At 36.5% G+C, this 17,025-nt stretch overlaps 2 protein-coding genes across 8 annotated transcripts in view; one reads left to right on the forward strand and one right to left on the reverse strand.

The window, feature by feature from the left end:
- Positions 1–125: 125 nt before the first annotated feature.
- On the forward strand, positions 126–6,727 carry LOC148853026 (uncharacterized). Of its 2 annotated transcripts, none has more exons than XM_088945028.1 (2): positions 126–603; positions 6,523–6,727. In XM_088945028.1, the coding sequence occupies exon 1, from the start codon at positions 253–255 to the stop codon at positions 574–576; it is 324 nt and encodes a 107-aa protein (XP_088801154.1). In that variant the 5' UTR covers positions 126–252; the 3' UTR covers positions 577–603; positions 6,523–6,727. The 2 variants fall into 2 exon arrangements, with proteins under 2 accessions (XP_088801154.1, XP_088801155.1); XM_088945029.1 differs by having other exon boundaries at positions 6,421–6,561.
- Positions 6,728–8,630: 1,903 nt separating this feature from the next.
- The window catches only part of LOC148853027 (Class I peptide chain release factor), a 51,994-nt gene continuing 43,599 nt past the window's right edge, over positions 8,631–17,025 (reverse strand). For all 6 annotated transcript variants that reach the window (XR_016099863.1, XM_088947559.1, XM_088947561.1 and 3 more), the window contains one exon: positions 8,631–9,079. Coding sequence is in view for 2 of the 6 variants with exons in the window: in XM_088947559.1 (XP_088803685.1) it covers positions 9,059–9,079 (21 nt within the window). In the remaining 4 variants the exon portion in view is untranslated. The remainder of the gene's footprint in view (positions 9,080–17,025) is intronic.

Genomic DNA, 17,025 nt, shown 5'->3' on the forward strand with positions numbered 1-17,025 from the left:
ATTTGATTGCGGTTGAACCCGTGAACCGATCTCCTTTCCGATTCCATCTCCGGTCCGGTTTTCGGTCTGATTCTCCATTTAAAGTTCTTCAAACCGGTAAGAGTTTTCAAGTGATACAGGGTTTATCTATTTTTATTCATTTCGTTTGATGATATCTCATATCTCCCTGTTACATCAAGCAGGTTTCGATTCGTGGTAGAGACTGGAGAGAGTCTCCAAGCAGGTTTGGGCTAATCGCTTGATTTCTAGTTCATGGCATCAGAGTCTACAAACTCTGCTGAGGGTGTCCCGCGCCCTAAAAGGTCATTAGGATTTATGGCAAATGCCATGAAACGGAAGGATAGCTTCATTCAACTCTTTGTCATGACTGGAATCCTACTACTAAGCATGAGATCTCTAGGCCAGAAATACCGCATCAATGGTCTTCTTGAGGACACCTCTGCTCTCAGAGAAGAGCATGAAACCCTTGCAGAAAGGATGAAAAGCATCAAAAGTAGTCTCCTCCATGAAGCAGCTCTTGATTCTACTGGTGTCTTTGCTTCCAGGCTTCAGTTCCTCTTTGATGGTGATGCATGATTTGAAATACCAATTACTAAGTACTAAGTAAGTGCTCAAGTTGCTCATGCAATTAGGCTCCCCCTCTCTAAATTTTTGTCTCCTAAAAGAACTAGGGTTTCTACACTTGTTTCACTCATTCGTGAATTCACATTTACCGGTATATATATATATATATATATATATATATATATATATATATATATATATATATATATATATATATATATATACATATATATAAATCCGTATTCAGGATTTAAGTGGGATCTCTACAGTGTATAATTCATAAAAAAACATTATTTAAGAGCTTCTCCTTTGATTTTTCTTTCTTCAGGTTTCCTTTCATGATGCTAGATAGCATTTTTGTGTTCTGGAAACATTGTTGAGTTCTTGTCTTGCCTAGGACATACTTCTATGAATAGATGCTAGTTAATGATTTTGTGTATTCCTGATCTTTAGTTGCCTTATGACCAGTGTTACTCTCTTGGATTTTGGTTTTCATTTTCATACTATATAATTTAGCCACTTCAGCTTGACCTATCAAGAAATAGTTTTTTTTTTATTTTTTATTTTCGGTGAATACGGTGGGTGTTAGTGGATCAGAGCCATCCAGCCCAACTCAAATTCTTATTTTCCCACAACAAAGACCATGTGAAGCATGGAGGAATCTAGGAACCTATCCATTATTTTCTTTTCTTATCTTAACATGGTAATACTGTGACTTTTTATTATTATACTTGACTAATCCTACAGCTCTCAGCAAAAAAATGACTAATCCTACAGCTAGGATAGGCCACAAAATCCAATGCTAAAGTCTAAACCATGGGTCTCACAAGAGTTTTTAGAATTGTTTAATTAGGATGAATATTACCTAACTATGCATGCGCCTGGGAAGACAAAGATGTGATGTAGGATGGAAAGGAGAAAACAAAAATTCAAATCATATATAGAAGGGTTTCTGATCCAAAAGAAAAAAACAAGTTTAGAAGAGAACAATGGTAGAATTATAGGTCATATCCAGTTCATCAATGTTAGGTCAATGATTAGGCCACAAGACACACTCATGTCAATGATTAGGTCCATATCCAGATCATTCCTCCCAGGCCCTTGATAGCTGGAGCCAACGCTGTAATGGCCCTTTATGCCTTTAGAAGAGAAAGAGGTGAAGAAAGAGAAGGAATACCTGGAGCACGCTCCTAGAACCACAATTAACTAAAACATAAACTATTTATTCATGAAATCAACTTTGGAGTTTCAATAAAATTGACTCTATTTATGGACTCAGCATAAGGGCTTGGATTTCTATTAAATTTTGTTTTGTAGTTTTTGTATGGCTCTCCCTGGTACAGCCTCTAGTTGTACAGGGTTTTTCTTAATGAAATTCATACTTTACCTTTTCTCAAAAAAAAAAAAAAAAAATCTATAGGTAATCCATTTGGATACTCAAACAAAGGACTTAGACTTCTACTTACAATCATTTAATGTTACTTTCCTTCCCAAACTACGTTTCTTCATGCATAATACAGTTTGAATACTCCCAACAGTTTTTCTGCAATCTGCATTTAAATGGCTCCCTTGAAGGTTTTGTTGTTCCTAAGTGGAGTCTTAGACAAAGGGATCTCATTTCCTTTATTTGTTCATCTTAGCCATGGAAGGTCTGTCTAGACTTTTATTGAAAGCTGAAACTGAAGGTAGGATTCTTGGGTTTTCTTTGGGCAGGGGTGCTTCTTGGGTATCTCATTTAATTTTTGCAGATGATGTTTTTCTGTTCTGCAAGTCATCATGTAATGAAGCTGCAGAAGTTTTGGATATTATGTTTCAATTCCAATATTTGTCTAGTCAGATGGTTAATTTTGGTGAATTTGGTACCATTTGTAGTAAAAATGTTCCTCACAAAGCTGTTAAAATGTTTAGAATGCATCTTAAGACAAACCAGTTAGATTGGTATATCAAATATTTGGAAATTCCTCTTTTCTGTAGCAGAAATATGGAAAAAAAAACTAACAGAATTTAAATTCTATCTTCGATAAATAAAAAATAAATAAATGCTTAGAGAGCAAATTGTCTTTCCCAAGCTGATAGATTAGTTTTTGATTGATTTGTTTTGCAGGATGTTCTTGTCCATTGGATGTCAGTTGTTCAATTTTCTAATAAAATTTTGGATGGATTGATAAATATCAAACGAATTTTATCCATTCTAGCACAATCTTTAAAGGGAAAAGATCCCCTAGAGAAGTGCTCATTGGTAACATAAATGGAGTATTAATTTTCTGGGCTAAGTCCTATAAGGAGTTATAGTCTTCAAACATTACCATTTTTGTAATCAATGACAGAGGATCATAGGTGACAAAGATTTTGTGATGTAACAGATGTCTAGTTGTACATAAATGATTATATACTGTCCAAGGTTAAGTGGTCATCCTTGCTTTTTGTAAGCCATCTCCCTCCTTCAATACAAATTAGTCTTACCTTTTCAAAATATTTTGGTGGCAGTTGCAGAATCTGGATAATGGTTCTAGATTGTGTGTTTGGAATACAGTCTCTATTTGCTAAAAGCAATGGAGGCCTCAGAATTAGGAAAGCCAGAGATGTTAATTAGACTATTCAGATAATGGGAGTCTGGGGATAGGTAAGTTAGTTGAGAGAAACAAGTCTTTGCTGGGGAAATGGTTGTGGAAGTTTCCAGGGGATTTTGACAAACTTGGGATTAGGGATTTTTGAGATATGAATGCTTTGGCTTTAATTAACTCCCCAGACAAAACTTTCCTTGGTTCTTCTTCTCCAGACTCTCGTATTTGGACAGCTTACCATTTGAAGATTAATTCTTGTGAAACCTCCAAAAGAGGAGACCTCGTTGGTACCATTCTCTACATGTATGTTTCGTTTGCTTTGCCAATGGAATGTAAAGTCCACCCATCCTTTACTAATCTCTTTTTTTTTTGTTCATAGGAAACGGTTACTTTCATTAAATTTGGAAAATCTTTGAAGAACACACAGCTCAAGTACCCTATGTTACTCTGTTTTGGTTTCAAGTATTGAGGAGGGGTTTCTTGCTTATTCTAACTGCAAATTGAACCCTCCAACTGATGTGGCTACCTATTTGATCCCTCTTTCTATAAAATGCTGACAAGAAAGGATGGATTCCATGGAGATGCACCAAGTAGCAATTCTATGGGTGCTATGGGAAGAAAGAAATATCTTTAAAGGAAAGTCAAGAACAAAAGAGAAGTCATGGAAAGTACAATGGTTAAGGTAGTGCACTGGTGAAGACCATTGAGTTTTTAAACTCCTTCCATGGACAACTTCAGAAGAGGATGGAACTGGATAGAAAAATCTGCAATAGTAAGACTTGAGGTTAAGGAGCAATGGAGAAAGGTGGATCAGATATTGATAAAATTGATGAGAAAAATGTTAAAATTGGAAAAACAAAACTTGGTCTTTTCTTTTTGGGTGGAGAGGCATTTGCTAGAAGAGATTTTGAAGAGTTCGAGAGGAGGGAGGAAAGTTTGAAAAATGTTATTGTGGGGGAAGGATGAGAGGCTTGGAATGAAGCAGAAGTTGGGAATGATAATGGACATTTGGAGGAGTAATGGAAGCTGGCACATGTCTCTCCTTTTTGTTTTTGTTTTGTTGTGTTTGTTGTTGTGGGTCTAGGTGGAAGGGGGTATTGGATGTTAGGTTTTGAAGGGTCTCTTTGTAGGTTGTTCTGTTTTTGAGTCATGTTATTGTTGAGGTCTCCTCTTCTTTGTGGGTGACTGCTTGTCACCTCTCTCTTGTTCGCTTTTTTTCTTCTTTAATAACTTTTCCTTTATTATCAAAAAAAAAGGAGATAAGATTGTTGTCAAGGAAACTAGAGTTCACATTTCAGTAGGTAAAAGATACGCAAATTATCTTGATGTTCTTGGGACTTGCGTATATTGTAACTTGTAAGAATTTGTGAAAAGGGATATTTTTTGTGGGCGTTCTTGATTGTAAACTTTTTTCTCCTTGTATTTAATAAAATTCTAAGTTATCTATCAGAAAAAAAAGATATTAATCAGACTCTTCTTTTGAAACTGACTTGAGGATTTCTTATTTCCCAAATTTGTTGGTTAAAACTATTGAGAGTTAAATACCTTAAAACTGAGGGATGATTCCAGGTAGAGTTAGATATTAGATTCCCCCTATTTGGAAATCAATTTGGAGTTTTTTGAATGTATTAATAGATGAAGTTGCTAGATAGTGTATGCCCTTAGTTCCAAGCAGAATGATGTACCTTACGACATTTAATGTAAATGAATAAAGTACATATTTGATTCATGTTATTATGGTGTGTTTCTGTGTAATACCCTTAAACTGTACACATATGAGACTCGTGTTAGTTTAGAATGTTCACAGTCGTTGAATAGGTCTGGGGAGATTTATCCTAATAAGGCTGACATTGATGCGTCGTCAAGTTGGTTGGAGTAGATTGTCTTAGCTGTCAGGGTGAGACCCGAGGTACATGCAGTGTAGGTTTGCTTGAAACCCTGAACCGGACCAGAATTTCAGTATTGCCCTGGACCTTGGTGATTAGTGGGCAAAACTGCAATGTTACACCTTAACCCCTAGACTCGATTATGATACTACACTAGGTGTCGGATTGGGCTGTCTTTGATATGCCAATCAGTGAGATCCATAGAGGGGGTCAAAACCTGGGTATGTTGGGACAGTCGGATAAAGGTAATGATCGGAGATGCACTATCTCTGATGGAAACCAAAGCTGTCGGCAGTCCATTAGTGAGTACATGGACTTAATGAGCCTAAAGCTCAATTCGAACTCTAATTTGATTAGTTAAAGAATGGGGCGGATCTGAGATTTTGGATCAGCAGATAGGATAGAGAGTTATCCATATCCACTCAGAGAGTCCAGATCCAAATAAGAAGGATTTGGATTAGGAAGCTCCTAATAAGATTAGGAGGGCTGATCTAATCTACAGATAAGATAAGGACTTATCCTTATTTCTTATAGAGAGTCCAGATTCAAATAAGGATTTGAATCAAGAAACTCCTAATGGGATTAGGAGTTGATCTCTTTAAGGCTATAAAAGGAGGAGGGGGCGAACCATTCACGACATACATTAGATCTTACATCACAGAAAGAGAGAAGACAGTTACAGTAATACTGCGTCATCTTCTGCTCTTGCGCCCTCCTCCTGTTGCTGCCATTGCCAGTTCGATCTCCACTATATGAGCGATCAAGAAGAATTCTTGATATCAATTTTTGGAGAAAAACTGATTTGAAGTCGTGCTCACATACCCTCCATCGAATTCTTGATGAAGGATTCGGTTCTTGTGAAGAACCTGCTGATTCTGTTCCACTCTACGTTGTGTTATCTTCAATGGGAACAGTATTTGGAGTTTTTCCTTGGGTGTGAACACTTTCGTTGGGAGTTACTGTTACTTCGTATCAAGTATATCCCTCTCCTACCTTTTGGTTTCAGATCTGGTTCGGTTATTGGTTCAAGATTGATCATTGAAAATGTAGATTTTCTAAAACAGGGAATGTGATTCCCACATGAGAGAAACTTTTGAAATTTTGCCCTACCTTCCTGCAGGTTTCGACTACCCATATGATGGATCTTTCATCCATTCAGAAGTTGGTTTACATATTTGTCCAAATTCTTCACTCAATGAATTAGGGTTAAAATTTTCTGTTTTTCCAAACCAGCTGAGCATGGATTACTCTCATTTTTTAGATCAAATGAGGGGGATGATGTTGTTGGGAAAGTTTCAAACGCTGGTGTATTTGTTAAGGAAGCCACCATTCCTTCTGGGGTTATTGTTGAACTTTGTTGTATGATCAAATTGTGAGATACATTCTGTTTGAAATTTTGATTGCAGGTCCATCAATTCTGGAATGGAAACATCCACATGGAACAGTTAAGATTATTTTCTTTTGCTTTGTTTGTAGATCTGATTCAGGAACATGTCTTGTTGCTGCAGGGGGGTGTTGCTGGTGCGCTCAATGTATTTTGGAAGCAGAAATGTTGGCCATTTTGAAAGCTATTAACTTTACTAAGTAGAGGGGCTGGCAGTGTCTTATTGTGGAGTTAGACTCGTTAATTGCAATCGCTTCTCTCAAATGGAGGGTCTACTGGTTTTCCTTGGACCTGTTTTTGGATGATAATATAAGATTATGCTTTATACATCCGGCTTTGGATCTATTTGTTTTAGTTCATGGTTCTAGGCATTGTAGCCCAAGAAGGAAATATCAAAATTCTGAGGTGGTTCGGGGTTAATAAAGTCCACCTCCATGGATTTTTGGTGGTGTTATTGTCACTGTAATATCCTTGATGAAATAGTTGGTTTATCCAACAAAATTTGAGCTGGGTTTTTTTCAGATGTTGAAACAAATCCACAGTATATGGGCCTGAAATAGGGCATAATCTTGATGAAATAGTTAGTTTAACGCAACTGCAGCCTGCAGTTCTGTTCAACCATGAATCCTCGCAACAAGCAATGTTCATTATTATTTTTTTCCAACAGTGTCAAAGGCATCATTATTTTCTTTACGCATTTGTCAACATTTCTTAAAGAAATTATGAAAGTTCAACAATCGTCTGAAATCAACCAACCCTGGCCCAGTGAACCCTCCCCTCATTCCCCAGAAAAAAACTTTCCATGGATGGAGACCCATATCTCAATAATATAGCAATGGATAACAAAACCATGTAGCCCATCTGCCGATATTATGACATGCAGGCCCTGGACTCTGGACCCATGTCTCAATAATGTGTCAACTTAAATGGTGGCTGTCCATCAGGCATCAGCTGATACCGCACCCATACACCTGACATAATAACGCCTAGTCGTCAAGTCATGATATTGTCAGTGTTAATTGTCATTTTTGTCTTGGAATCCTGGATGCAACATGAACCAAGAGACGGGAATATTTAATTTCAGTACTAGTTAAAGTTAAGCAACAGGGTATGACTTATGAGCGAGCGCATATGCGCTTCGTTTTCTGATTCTTGGGGCCAAATTCATTATTTGTTTCAGGATGTCAAGAAATGAACCCTGGATTTCCCTCATTGGTCTCATTTGAATGATTCAATCTCATTGTCTAACAGGAAACCCGCAAGAGAAAAAATTCTTAATGGAGTAGAAATCCACGTAGGCTGACTCTACACAACTAAAGAGGGTGTTCACCAATGTGTATGGTTTTACATTTTCGAAACCAACATGATATGATTCCATATTTTGCACGCCACCCAACAGCTCTATTGGGTTTGGGGAATCAACCATTCAACCCTCAATGGTCCGAGTCACCCCACCTGGCCTTTTTGTCTGTCTGTAGGTCTGTTGATTCTCCCGACTGATTGGCATGGATCCAGATCAACTGGACGTGTAATTACAGCCTTAGAGGCTCCATAAGATGCCAAATGATGCATAATGAGACGACCCAAACCCAACACTCAAGGGGTCATAGTTGCTGTACAGCACAACATTCAGCATATCAGAATATCAGATGGCTTTATGCATACATACAATTTTTTTCTCAATGTAATTACCTCATACGGTGTTTTTTTTCCTCACTTCAAGTACTTCGAATTTAAATTCCTCGGTAATTTTCCTATCCCAAAATGGTGTTGGAATATGACCTCATTACAGGTTGCTAGAGTATAGGCACCAGGTTTCAAATATACACCCCATTCCCCCATGCGCAAAGTCCCTAAACTACTGTTGCAAAGTTAGTTTATTCCTACATTGGCTCTTGATTGGATTTCTGGAACTTCACCAGCATTAATTGTAGCTCGGATGTCATTTTTCCCTAGTTGTCCTTAGCAGAATTGGGAGTACTCGGTGGGCACACTATGATGGCGTTTGGTTCTGTGGCTGTTCTACATTTGTAAACTATATCTGTTAATACAAAAGAACCAATTATACGCATGCATTAGATACAGATTACTCGTTGTAGTTCGGTAATATGATATCTTAATTTTGATTTTTGGAGGTATACTGGTATAAAGATAAAAGGCTTCAATAAATGCAAAATGAAAATTAGGGGTCATTCCGATGTAATGCCATGGAATTTACAAAACAACAAAATCTTTCTGAACAAGCTTGAATAGGAGATTCTTTCCTTGGTGTTAATGAAGCATGTTTTCATAATATAATTCTCTAAGCAAAAAATTAAGATGGTTCTAATTTGTTAACACTCAGCCCTAGGAGTCTGTCCACCTTCCATTTCATACCAATTATGTATCTATCTAATCATAAAAGAACATCCAGCTGAATGTTGTCATGGTCTTGTTTGGAGCCCTTCATTTACAACTACAGCAATATCATGCAGAGGAGAGTAGGAGAAATGAGCAAAAAGCAATATCAAAATGCAAGAACTCTTCTTTAGAAGGGTAATAACAGGTATATGAGACAACTCCAAATTACATAATTACTGTCCTTGGGAATCTCCAGTGAAAGTAGGTTCAAAAGCATAGCACTTGAACCTGAGAAAATGTCATTGCTCTTATTGTACACCTCAAGTGAGGGGCCTCATACCCTGCAAGAAATGCATGCAATTTACAGGGTGATCCAAATCAAATTGTTCAAAACATCTGAAGTACTTACTCTTTTTCAGAATGCATGCATTTTAAACTGGTACTAGGTATTGTTCAAGATTTAAAAAAAAAATCAGATGAGATAATTAGGTTACTATAGGGTTTTATTGAGACCTTGTGTTCCTTAGTAGCAAGAATGTATAGAAAGTCTCTGGCCCAAAGTAGTAAACAGTGTTCACGGTGCGGTAGGTAATGGTTGGGATGCTGGTGTATCTTGGAAGGCTATGCTGCACTCCCCTTGGAAGGCTATTCATGGTATTCTTCCTCTTTTCTTGAACCCGATCAAGTATGATACTTGTACTGGAGATAAGGTTTTGTTTTGGGAGGATGTATGGGTTGGTAACCCTACCCTCAAGGACCTTTTTCATTCTTTGCATTCCCTCTCCTGTTTTAAAAATGAGCCAATTCAAAGGTTTGCATCTTACTCTATTTCCTTTGGTCTTAACTAGAACTTGGGCTTTAGGGGAGATTTAAGAAATTTTGAGCTTGATCAAGTTGCCTTGCTCCTTAAAACTCTTTTTTTGATATCTTTTGAAGGGCTACACAACGGGGGGGTAGCCCATCCCCCAACCCCAAGTGCAACTGGGATTCGATCTCAAGTCTCTGCTACGACCAACAGGAGACTTTACCAACCCGCTGGTTGGCACCTTGCCTTGCTCCTTAAAACTCTTGAACCTGTTTGTTTGGTTGTCTAATTCCCTGATAGCCGCATTTGGTTGTCTAATTCCCTAGCTCCTTTCCCCATGCCTCTTTTTTCTAGTCTCTGTGCTCAACTCCTAATCCTCAGTTGTTTCATGGAAAGGAGATTTGATCCAAGCCTATCCCTCCAAAAGTGGGAGCTCTCTGTTGGGAAGTGTTTCTTGGAAAAATAAACTTTGGATGTCTTGCAAAAAAAAAGACCTGGTCTTTGTATCTCTCCTAACTGGTGCACCCTCTACAAAGCAAATGAAGAAAGTTGTTACCATCTACTAATCTCTCGCCCTTTTGTTGTAGGCCTCTAGGAAAAACGTTTTGATCTTTTTGGGTGCAGGTGGACAAAACCAATGTAGATCTGCAGTCTCTTTGACCCCACAACTTTCAGGTGGCCAAAGAAAAGAGGTAGTCTTGTGGAGGTGTGCGAGAGCTGCTTTTGTGTGTTAGGAGAAAAGGAATGCCAGAATTTTCAATGATAAGGAGAGAGATGAGACTAGTTTGTGGGAAAGTATTTTAAATAGGGCCATAAGTTGGGCAAAGTCATTGGACTCGTTTTTATTTCTCCTTTGATGACATATGGAGGAATTGGGAGCAAATTGCCAAAAGTTTTGCTGTTAGAATTAAGCCTTTGGTGGAGTGGAAGCCTCCTGAAGGTGTTATTAAATTAAATTTCGATGGCAGCAGCCTAGGTAACCCAGGGCTGTCCAAAATCAGGGGTTTTCAGAAAATGCTGGGGGCCAGACCATAGCTTCATATTTTGGTCCTATTGGTATGGAAGATTCAGTTAATGCAGAAGTCTAAGCCATTCTAAAAGGAGCAGAGATTGCGAAGGAGCTAGCAGTGGAACACTTAATCATTGAAAACAACTATAAACTGGTTATTGGGTGGTTAAAAGAGCTGGAGATTGCATATTGATCCTATAGAGGGGCTTTGAGAAGGTTCAGATGGTTAACATCAAATATATTAGTCACACGGGAAAGAAGATCAGCAAATGGGTTCGCAGATTTTTTAGCCAAACAAGGGGTACATAGGAATCAAGCTTTATGTTATAGTTTAGAGGCTGCACCTAGCACCTCTTTGTGGGGATTTTGTAATATGTATCTTTTGTGTTTTTTTATTAATAAAATTACTATTATCTATAAAAAATATGTGTAGCATCTTAACTTCTGGATTGAACTGCTGGTCCCAAGCTCACATCTAGACTTGTCAATGATACCCGAAAATCTGTGACCCGGTTCAAATTTGATCCAATTATTTTGGATTGAGATGATGTGTTTATGTGATTGGATTAGATTTGGATTTTGCAATCTGCATCTAATTAATAATTAGATCGGATTCGGGTCTGGCTCCATCCGATCCGATTAAAATCTGAATCCAATTATATTATAACGTTTATTTATTTTAATATATAAATTTCATATAATTATATTTAACATTATAAAAAAATATTTTTATATATTATATTTATATGAATATATATATATATATATATATATATATATATAATAAATTCAGTATGTTATATTTACATTAATTTATTATATATAAAAGTTGAAAAGTAATTAACATTTTAATGTTTTTATATTTAAAAAAAAAATTAAATCAGAGTCAGATTAAATCTGAATTTCATCCTAGTCCATTAGGATTTGAATTTGAATCTGAGACCTTCAAATCCGATCGGATTTCAGATCAGGTTTGGTTGCAAGTTGTCAATAATCAGATTGGATTCAGACGACTACAGCCCTATTCACATCTATGATACCCAGATACAGATACCAACGTGGACAAGGATACAAGAAACGGGGATAGGAATCCATTTCCTAAATCCTGATATCATGAATTATGTCTAGCATATGAAGTTAAGCATCACTTCTAAATACTTATATCTTGCTAAATTTAACTAAGTTTCTAACATGTGTAGATGTTTTTATGGTATAATATGTTAAAACATACCACCTTACATATTTTAGAAGCATTAATTTTAGAGTTCATCTAAAAGTATCTATGCAGTATCCAGTAACATATCTGATAAGTATCAGATACACTAGCATAGTTTTCAAGGCACTAAGACGAGGCTAGGTGGCAAGGGACCACCTTGTTGCCTAGTTGCCTAGGTGATGGATTTTAGCTGTAAAGACTGATTTATGTCGCTTGGGAGCACCCTTTTGTGCTGTATCTTATGTACATTATTCTTTCTTTATTTTCTTGTAAAGTCACAGCTGTCCTTTACAGTTGTCCTTTTCATATTTGTGTTATTTTATTCTTTATTGTAAGAGGACACAACTGTCCTTTCCACATTTGTGTACACTACTCTTCTATATAAGAAAACTAGCGGGGAGCCATGCGATGCACAGGAAAATCTCTAGGATTTAATAATTTTATTTACAATTAATTAATATTAAATTAATAATTAAAATTTGTTGTTAATTAACTAAAAGTATTCAAAGTTATTGTTAATATCTAAAATTTTTGTAATTGTATTTTCATTTAATGTTGATTTACAGAAAATAATTATTGTTAATTTAATATGAACAAATATTTTTTAATAAATTTAGTTTTATTAATAATTTATAGTAATTTTAATAATTGTTATTATTTTCATTATTTTTAAATGAAATTTTGATTAACTTTAAATAAATAAAAATAATTACAAAAGCTAACATTTTTATTAATTTCACTAATAATTAATAATTATATAGGAATGACAATGGGGTGGGTTCAGGGCGGGACACCCCATCCCTATCCCTGCCCCATAGTCAAGACACTCTACCCCATCCCTTTCCGCCCTGTCCCTAGTGTCAAGCGAGTTCAAGGCAAGGCAACCACTCCTCAATGTCGGGCGAGTTTAGGGGCAAGGCACCCCACTCCTCATCAAGGATGGGGAATCCTCGAATTTCCCCACCCCATCCCCAATATTAGGCGGGTTCAAGTAGAGGTGTAAATCGGGTCGTGCTGGGCCAAGCCTTGGGCTAGGCCAGGCCGCGGACCGAGCCAAGCTATGAGGTCCATTTTTAAAAACATTGAAAAAGATGCTTAATTTTTTATTTCATATGATTTTTTTATGTATACAATTGTTTATATATACAATTAGACTTATTCATGGGCCAAGAAGCCCGACGGCCCCGCCCAACCTGACCCGTTATTTTTCAGGCTTGGACAAAATTTTAGGCTCGTGGTCTCGAGCTTGGGCTTTCTCAAATAAATCTAGCCTGTTATATAAAAAGTACTTATGCTTCTTAAATTATTAATAAATATCAATTTACTATTAGGAAATATAAATTAGTTTATTAATTTATTAAATTATTACTAAATTAATATAATATTAATTTATAAAAGTATACTGAAAATAAGACATTTTGTGTGCAGATTGGCCTTTGGGCTCGAGCTCGAGCTTCGGGCTTTATATAAGGGCTAGGCTTGGGCTCAAGATCTAGGCCCGATGGTCGGGTTGGGCTCGGGCCTGGGCTTGCACATTTTCTGTTGATAAAGAGGCATGTGTTAATTATAAAACTATGATTTTTTACAAACTAAAATGTTTATTTAATTCTAGTCTAGTATAAAAATTATATATAACATTTCTATATATATTAATATAAAATTTGTTATTTAAATATTATATAATAATATTTATCATATATGCATATAACTTCCAAGTTGAGCTTATTAGGGGTTGTTTAGCTTGGGCCTTATCCACTAAAGCCATCATTGGACTCCAAAAGTTATTTACCCAATTAGACTTCGGATCTGATTATCCCTATTGAGCTTATTAGGGGTCTAGCGTATTAGGGGTTACCCAAGTTGAGCTTATTAGGGGTCTAGCATATTAGGAGTTGATTATCCTTGTTAAGTTATACCCAAGTTGAGCTTATTAGGGGTCTAGCATATTAAGTTATACCACTCCTCAATGTAGGGCGAGTTTAGGGGCATGGCACCCCCACTCCTCATCAAGGATGGGGAACCCTCGAATTTCTTACCCCGTCCCTAGTATTGGGCAAGTTCAAGTAGAGATGTAAATCAGGTTCAATTAATTTAATTTTTTAAATTATTTTTAGTATTTTAATTAAGCTTTAGGTTTTTAGAATTTTCGGATTTTTAATTAATTTTTGGTGTTTTTTCATTATTATTCAGTAATTTTTGCATATGAATATTTTTCAATAATTTTCATCATTTATTTTTGCATATTAGTCACTACAAAAGTAATTTGCATTTGCTTCCAATAAAAATAAATTAAATAACTAAATAAATATCATAGTTAATAAAAAATATAGCTAATTTTCAAATTTTTGAATAATTTCTGGCTTGGGTATTTTTTAATAAATTTTGGTTTTTTTAATAATAAAATACTATGAATTGTACTTTTTAATTATTTTCAGTAAATACCCTTTTTAATATAAAATATTGTTAATTTTCAATCTTTTTATTTATTTTTAGTATTTTCTTTATGTTTAGGTTTTTCAGAATTTTTTGGATTTTTAATTAATTGTTGGTATTTTAAAACTATCAATTAATATTTTTTATTAGCGTTTATTAAGGAAAAACAAGTGAAATTCTTAAACTCTTGGTTGAATTTCATTATACCTTTCCACACACAAATCCCATAAGAAGTTCTAACCTCCCTTGATTCCCATCCAAACTTAACCACCCCACATTTCCTCACCAACACTCTCCTCCACAACGAGCGACTCTCCTTCTCCAGCCCAAACATCCACACCACTTCCTGAGAAAAGCTTTATTAAAAAATCTCACTCTTCTAATCCCCAAACCCCCTCCTCTTTTGGTCTGCATACTTTATCCCATTTGACCAAATGGAATTTCTTGGGATCCCCTCTCACTCCTTCCCATAGAAAATCCTTTTGAAGTTTATCCACCGTCTTGGCAATTTCAGCTGGGACCTTCAGTAGAGACAAATAATATGTTGGCAATCTTGACAGTACACTTTCTAGTGAGAGTAATTCTCCCTCTCAACGACAGATATCTTGCTTCCACCCATCCAATCTTTTTATCTATCCTCTCAATAATTGGTTTCCAGATAATAGAAGAAGAGGACTTTGCCCCCACCAGGAAGCCCAAATAATAAATTTAACACTTCCATCACTAAGACAGAGAAGAGGAGAAATTGGGTCACCTTGTCTTAAATCCCTCTGAACTTTTTTTGGTAGAAAACAGGATGAGCTATACAATCCAGGGGGTAGCTCGACCCTACATATCATCCCTACAAATACACGCTAAAACACAGGGGAGATTAGAATTACAAAAAGAAAGAGAGGAGTCTGGAGCAGATAGAGCCTCACGAGCTGCCCAATCTGCTGCTTGGTTTGCTTCACGATAAGTATGATGATACTTCACCCCACCCATCAGCATCTCTCTAGTCTTCCAGCATTCTTCCATGATAGTCTTGAATCTCCATGGCATGTTGGCCTTCCTCTTAAGGCAGGAAATGACAAGGAGAGAGTCCCCCTCTATGGTAACTGGACGATCCCTATAGTTTAAAGCAATGTTATGGGCTTCCCATGCCGCCCACACCTCTGCCAAGTTTATGGAGACACTTCCGGCAAAATATGCTTTACCCTCTAAAACTTTTTTGGAAGCCTCTCTTGCCACACAGGCAATAGCACAAGATCCATCAGCACTTCGAAATGCATCAAAATTTATTTTGACCCCATCATTTTTTTTGGGAATTTCCAGATAATATACTTGTGATTCATTCTTCTTTCAGAATTCTCAACTAACTTGAGACATTTTTGGATGTCATTAAAATCATTAAGAGCAAATTCTATAATTTGGGATGGGGTAAAGTTTTTATGTTGAAAATTTTTTCATTTCTGTTTTTTCATATAGACCAAAGAATTAGAGCATTCATTTCCTTTATTTGAGTTGATTCTCTTTTAATTTGTCCAATCTTTCCTACCATGTTCTGATATTCAAATCGTTATCAGTAGGCCCAACTAACAAGCTGTTTGTTCCCATCCAAACTTGTTTTGCAGCATTGCAATTTTTAAATATATGATCTATATCCTAATCTTCTCCACTAAAACAACAAGCTCCATCTATTCGAAATCCTCATCCACTATGAATTTTTTTAAGGGAGCCTGTAATGTAGCAGAAAAAATAAAAACGTTTTAATTTTGGGAGGAATATTAAGTCTCATATTTTTAAACTGAGGGTTGTTTTCAATGCTTCCCCCATTAATTAGACACACCTCATTATAGGCTGATTTGATAGTGAAGGAGCCCTCTGGATGCAACCGCCAAATCATCCTATCACAGGACTGCACAGAAGGAATCAGGATAGGTTTAATTTTATGCCATATGTTGTGGGGAACTAAAGCTCTAATATTTTCCTCATTCCACACTTTTCTACTATGGTCAATTACATCATACACTCTGAACTTTAAAAAAGTCCAAGGAAACCCTATTTAAGAGAATTACGAAGGAAACTGAAAATACACATACATGTATCCATCTTTCCCCGAAACCAATTAGCCTCTAAATCTCCTTAAAAACCCCACTCCACATGATCATAAGCCTCCTCGATTCCAATCTTACATCCCAGCCCTGCCTTCCCACTTCTCGATTCCAATCTTCTAGGAATTCTCTTTAGGTGGAGACTAGTAGGACGGAAGAGAATTCTTCCTCTCCTCTTTTTGTGCCATTTTCTACCTCTAGTCTTCCATCTTCTTCTCCTAACCCTCCTAGTTTTAGCTATCCAGGTGAATCTAGTGAGACTCCGGTTGACACTACTACTTTTCCAGAGGGAGTTAAGAACCCTCTACAAGAAGAGAAAGAGGGAACCTCCAACTTGTGACAGCAACCAACCAGACTTCAAACAATCTATTCCAAGTTGCTCTCCATAAACCCCTCTATTCTTGCATTACTCAACACCCCATTGTTAAATATGTTTCTTATTCTTGTTGGATGATATGCTCACAACACTTATATGTGGATGGTATGGTAATCACAAGGAATGATCCATAAGATACAAAAAGACTAAATAAGTTCTTGGTAAGTCAGTTTATGCATGCTCCCAAGATTCCCCATTTGAAGGCTGTTGAGGGGATCCTTGGATATTTGAAGACTTGTCCAGAGAAAGGAATCTTATTCAAGAAGAACAATAAAGGTAGAATTTTTATTGATGCTGACTAGGTAGGGTCTATTGGAGATAGAAAGTCTACATTGGGATATTGTACATTTGTTAG

The sequence above is a fragment of the Nelumbo lutea genome, chromosome 5 (genome assembly GCF_056320005.1).
Source record: "Nelumbo lutea isolate HS-2025 chromosome 5, American lotus-T2T, whole genome shotgun sequence".
NCBI lineage: Eukaryota > Viridiplantae > Streptophyta > Magnoliopsida > Proteales > Nelumbonaceae > Nelumbo > Nelumbo lutea.

What these genes read in the sequence shown, in the direction of transcription:
- LOC148853026 (XM_088945028.1), top strand. Translation starts at nt 253, where the DNA reads ATGGCATCAGAGTCTACAAACTCTGCTGAGGGTGTCCCGCGCCCTAAA.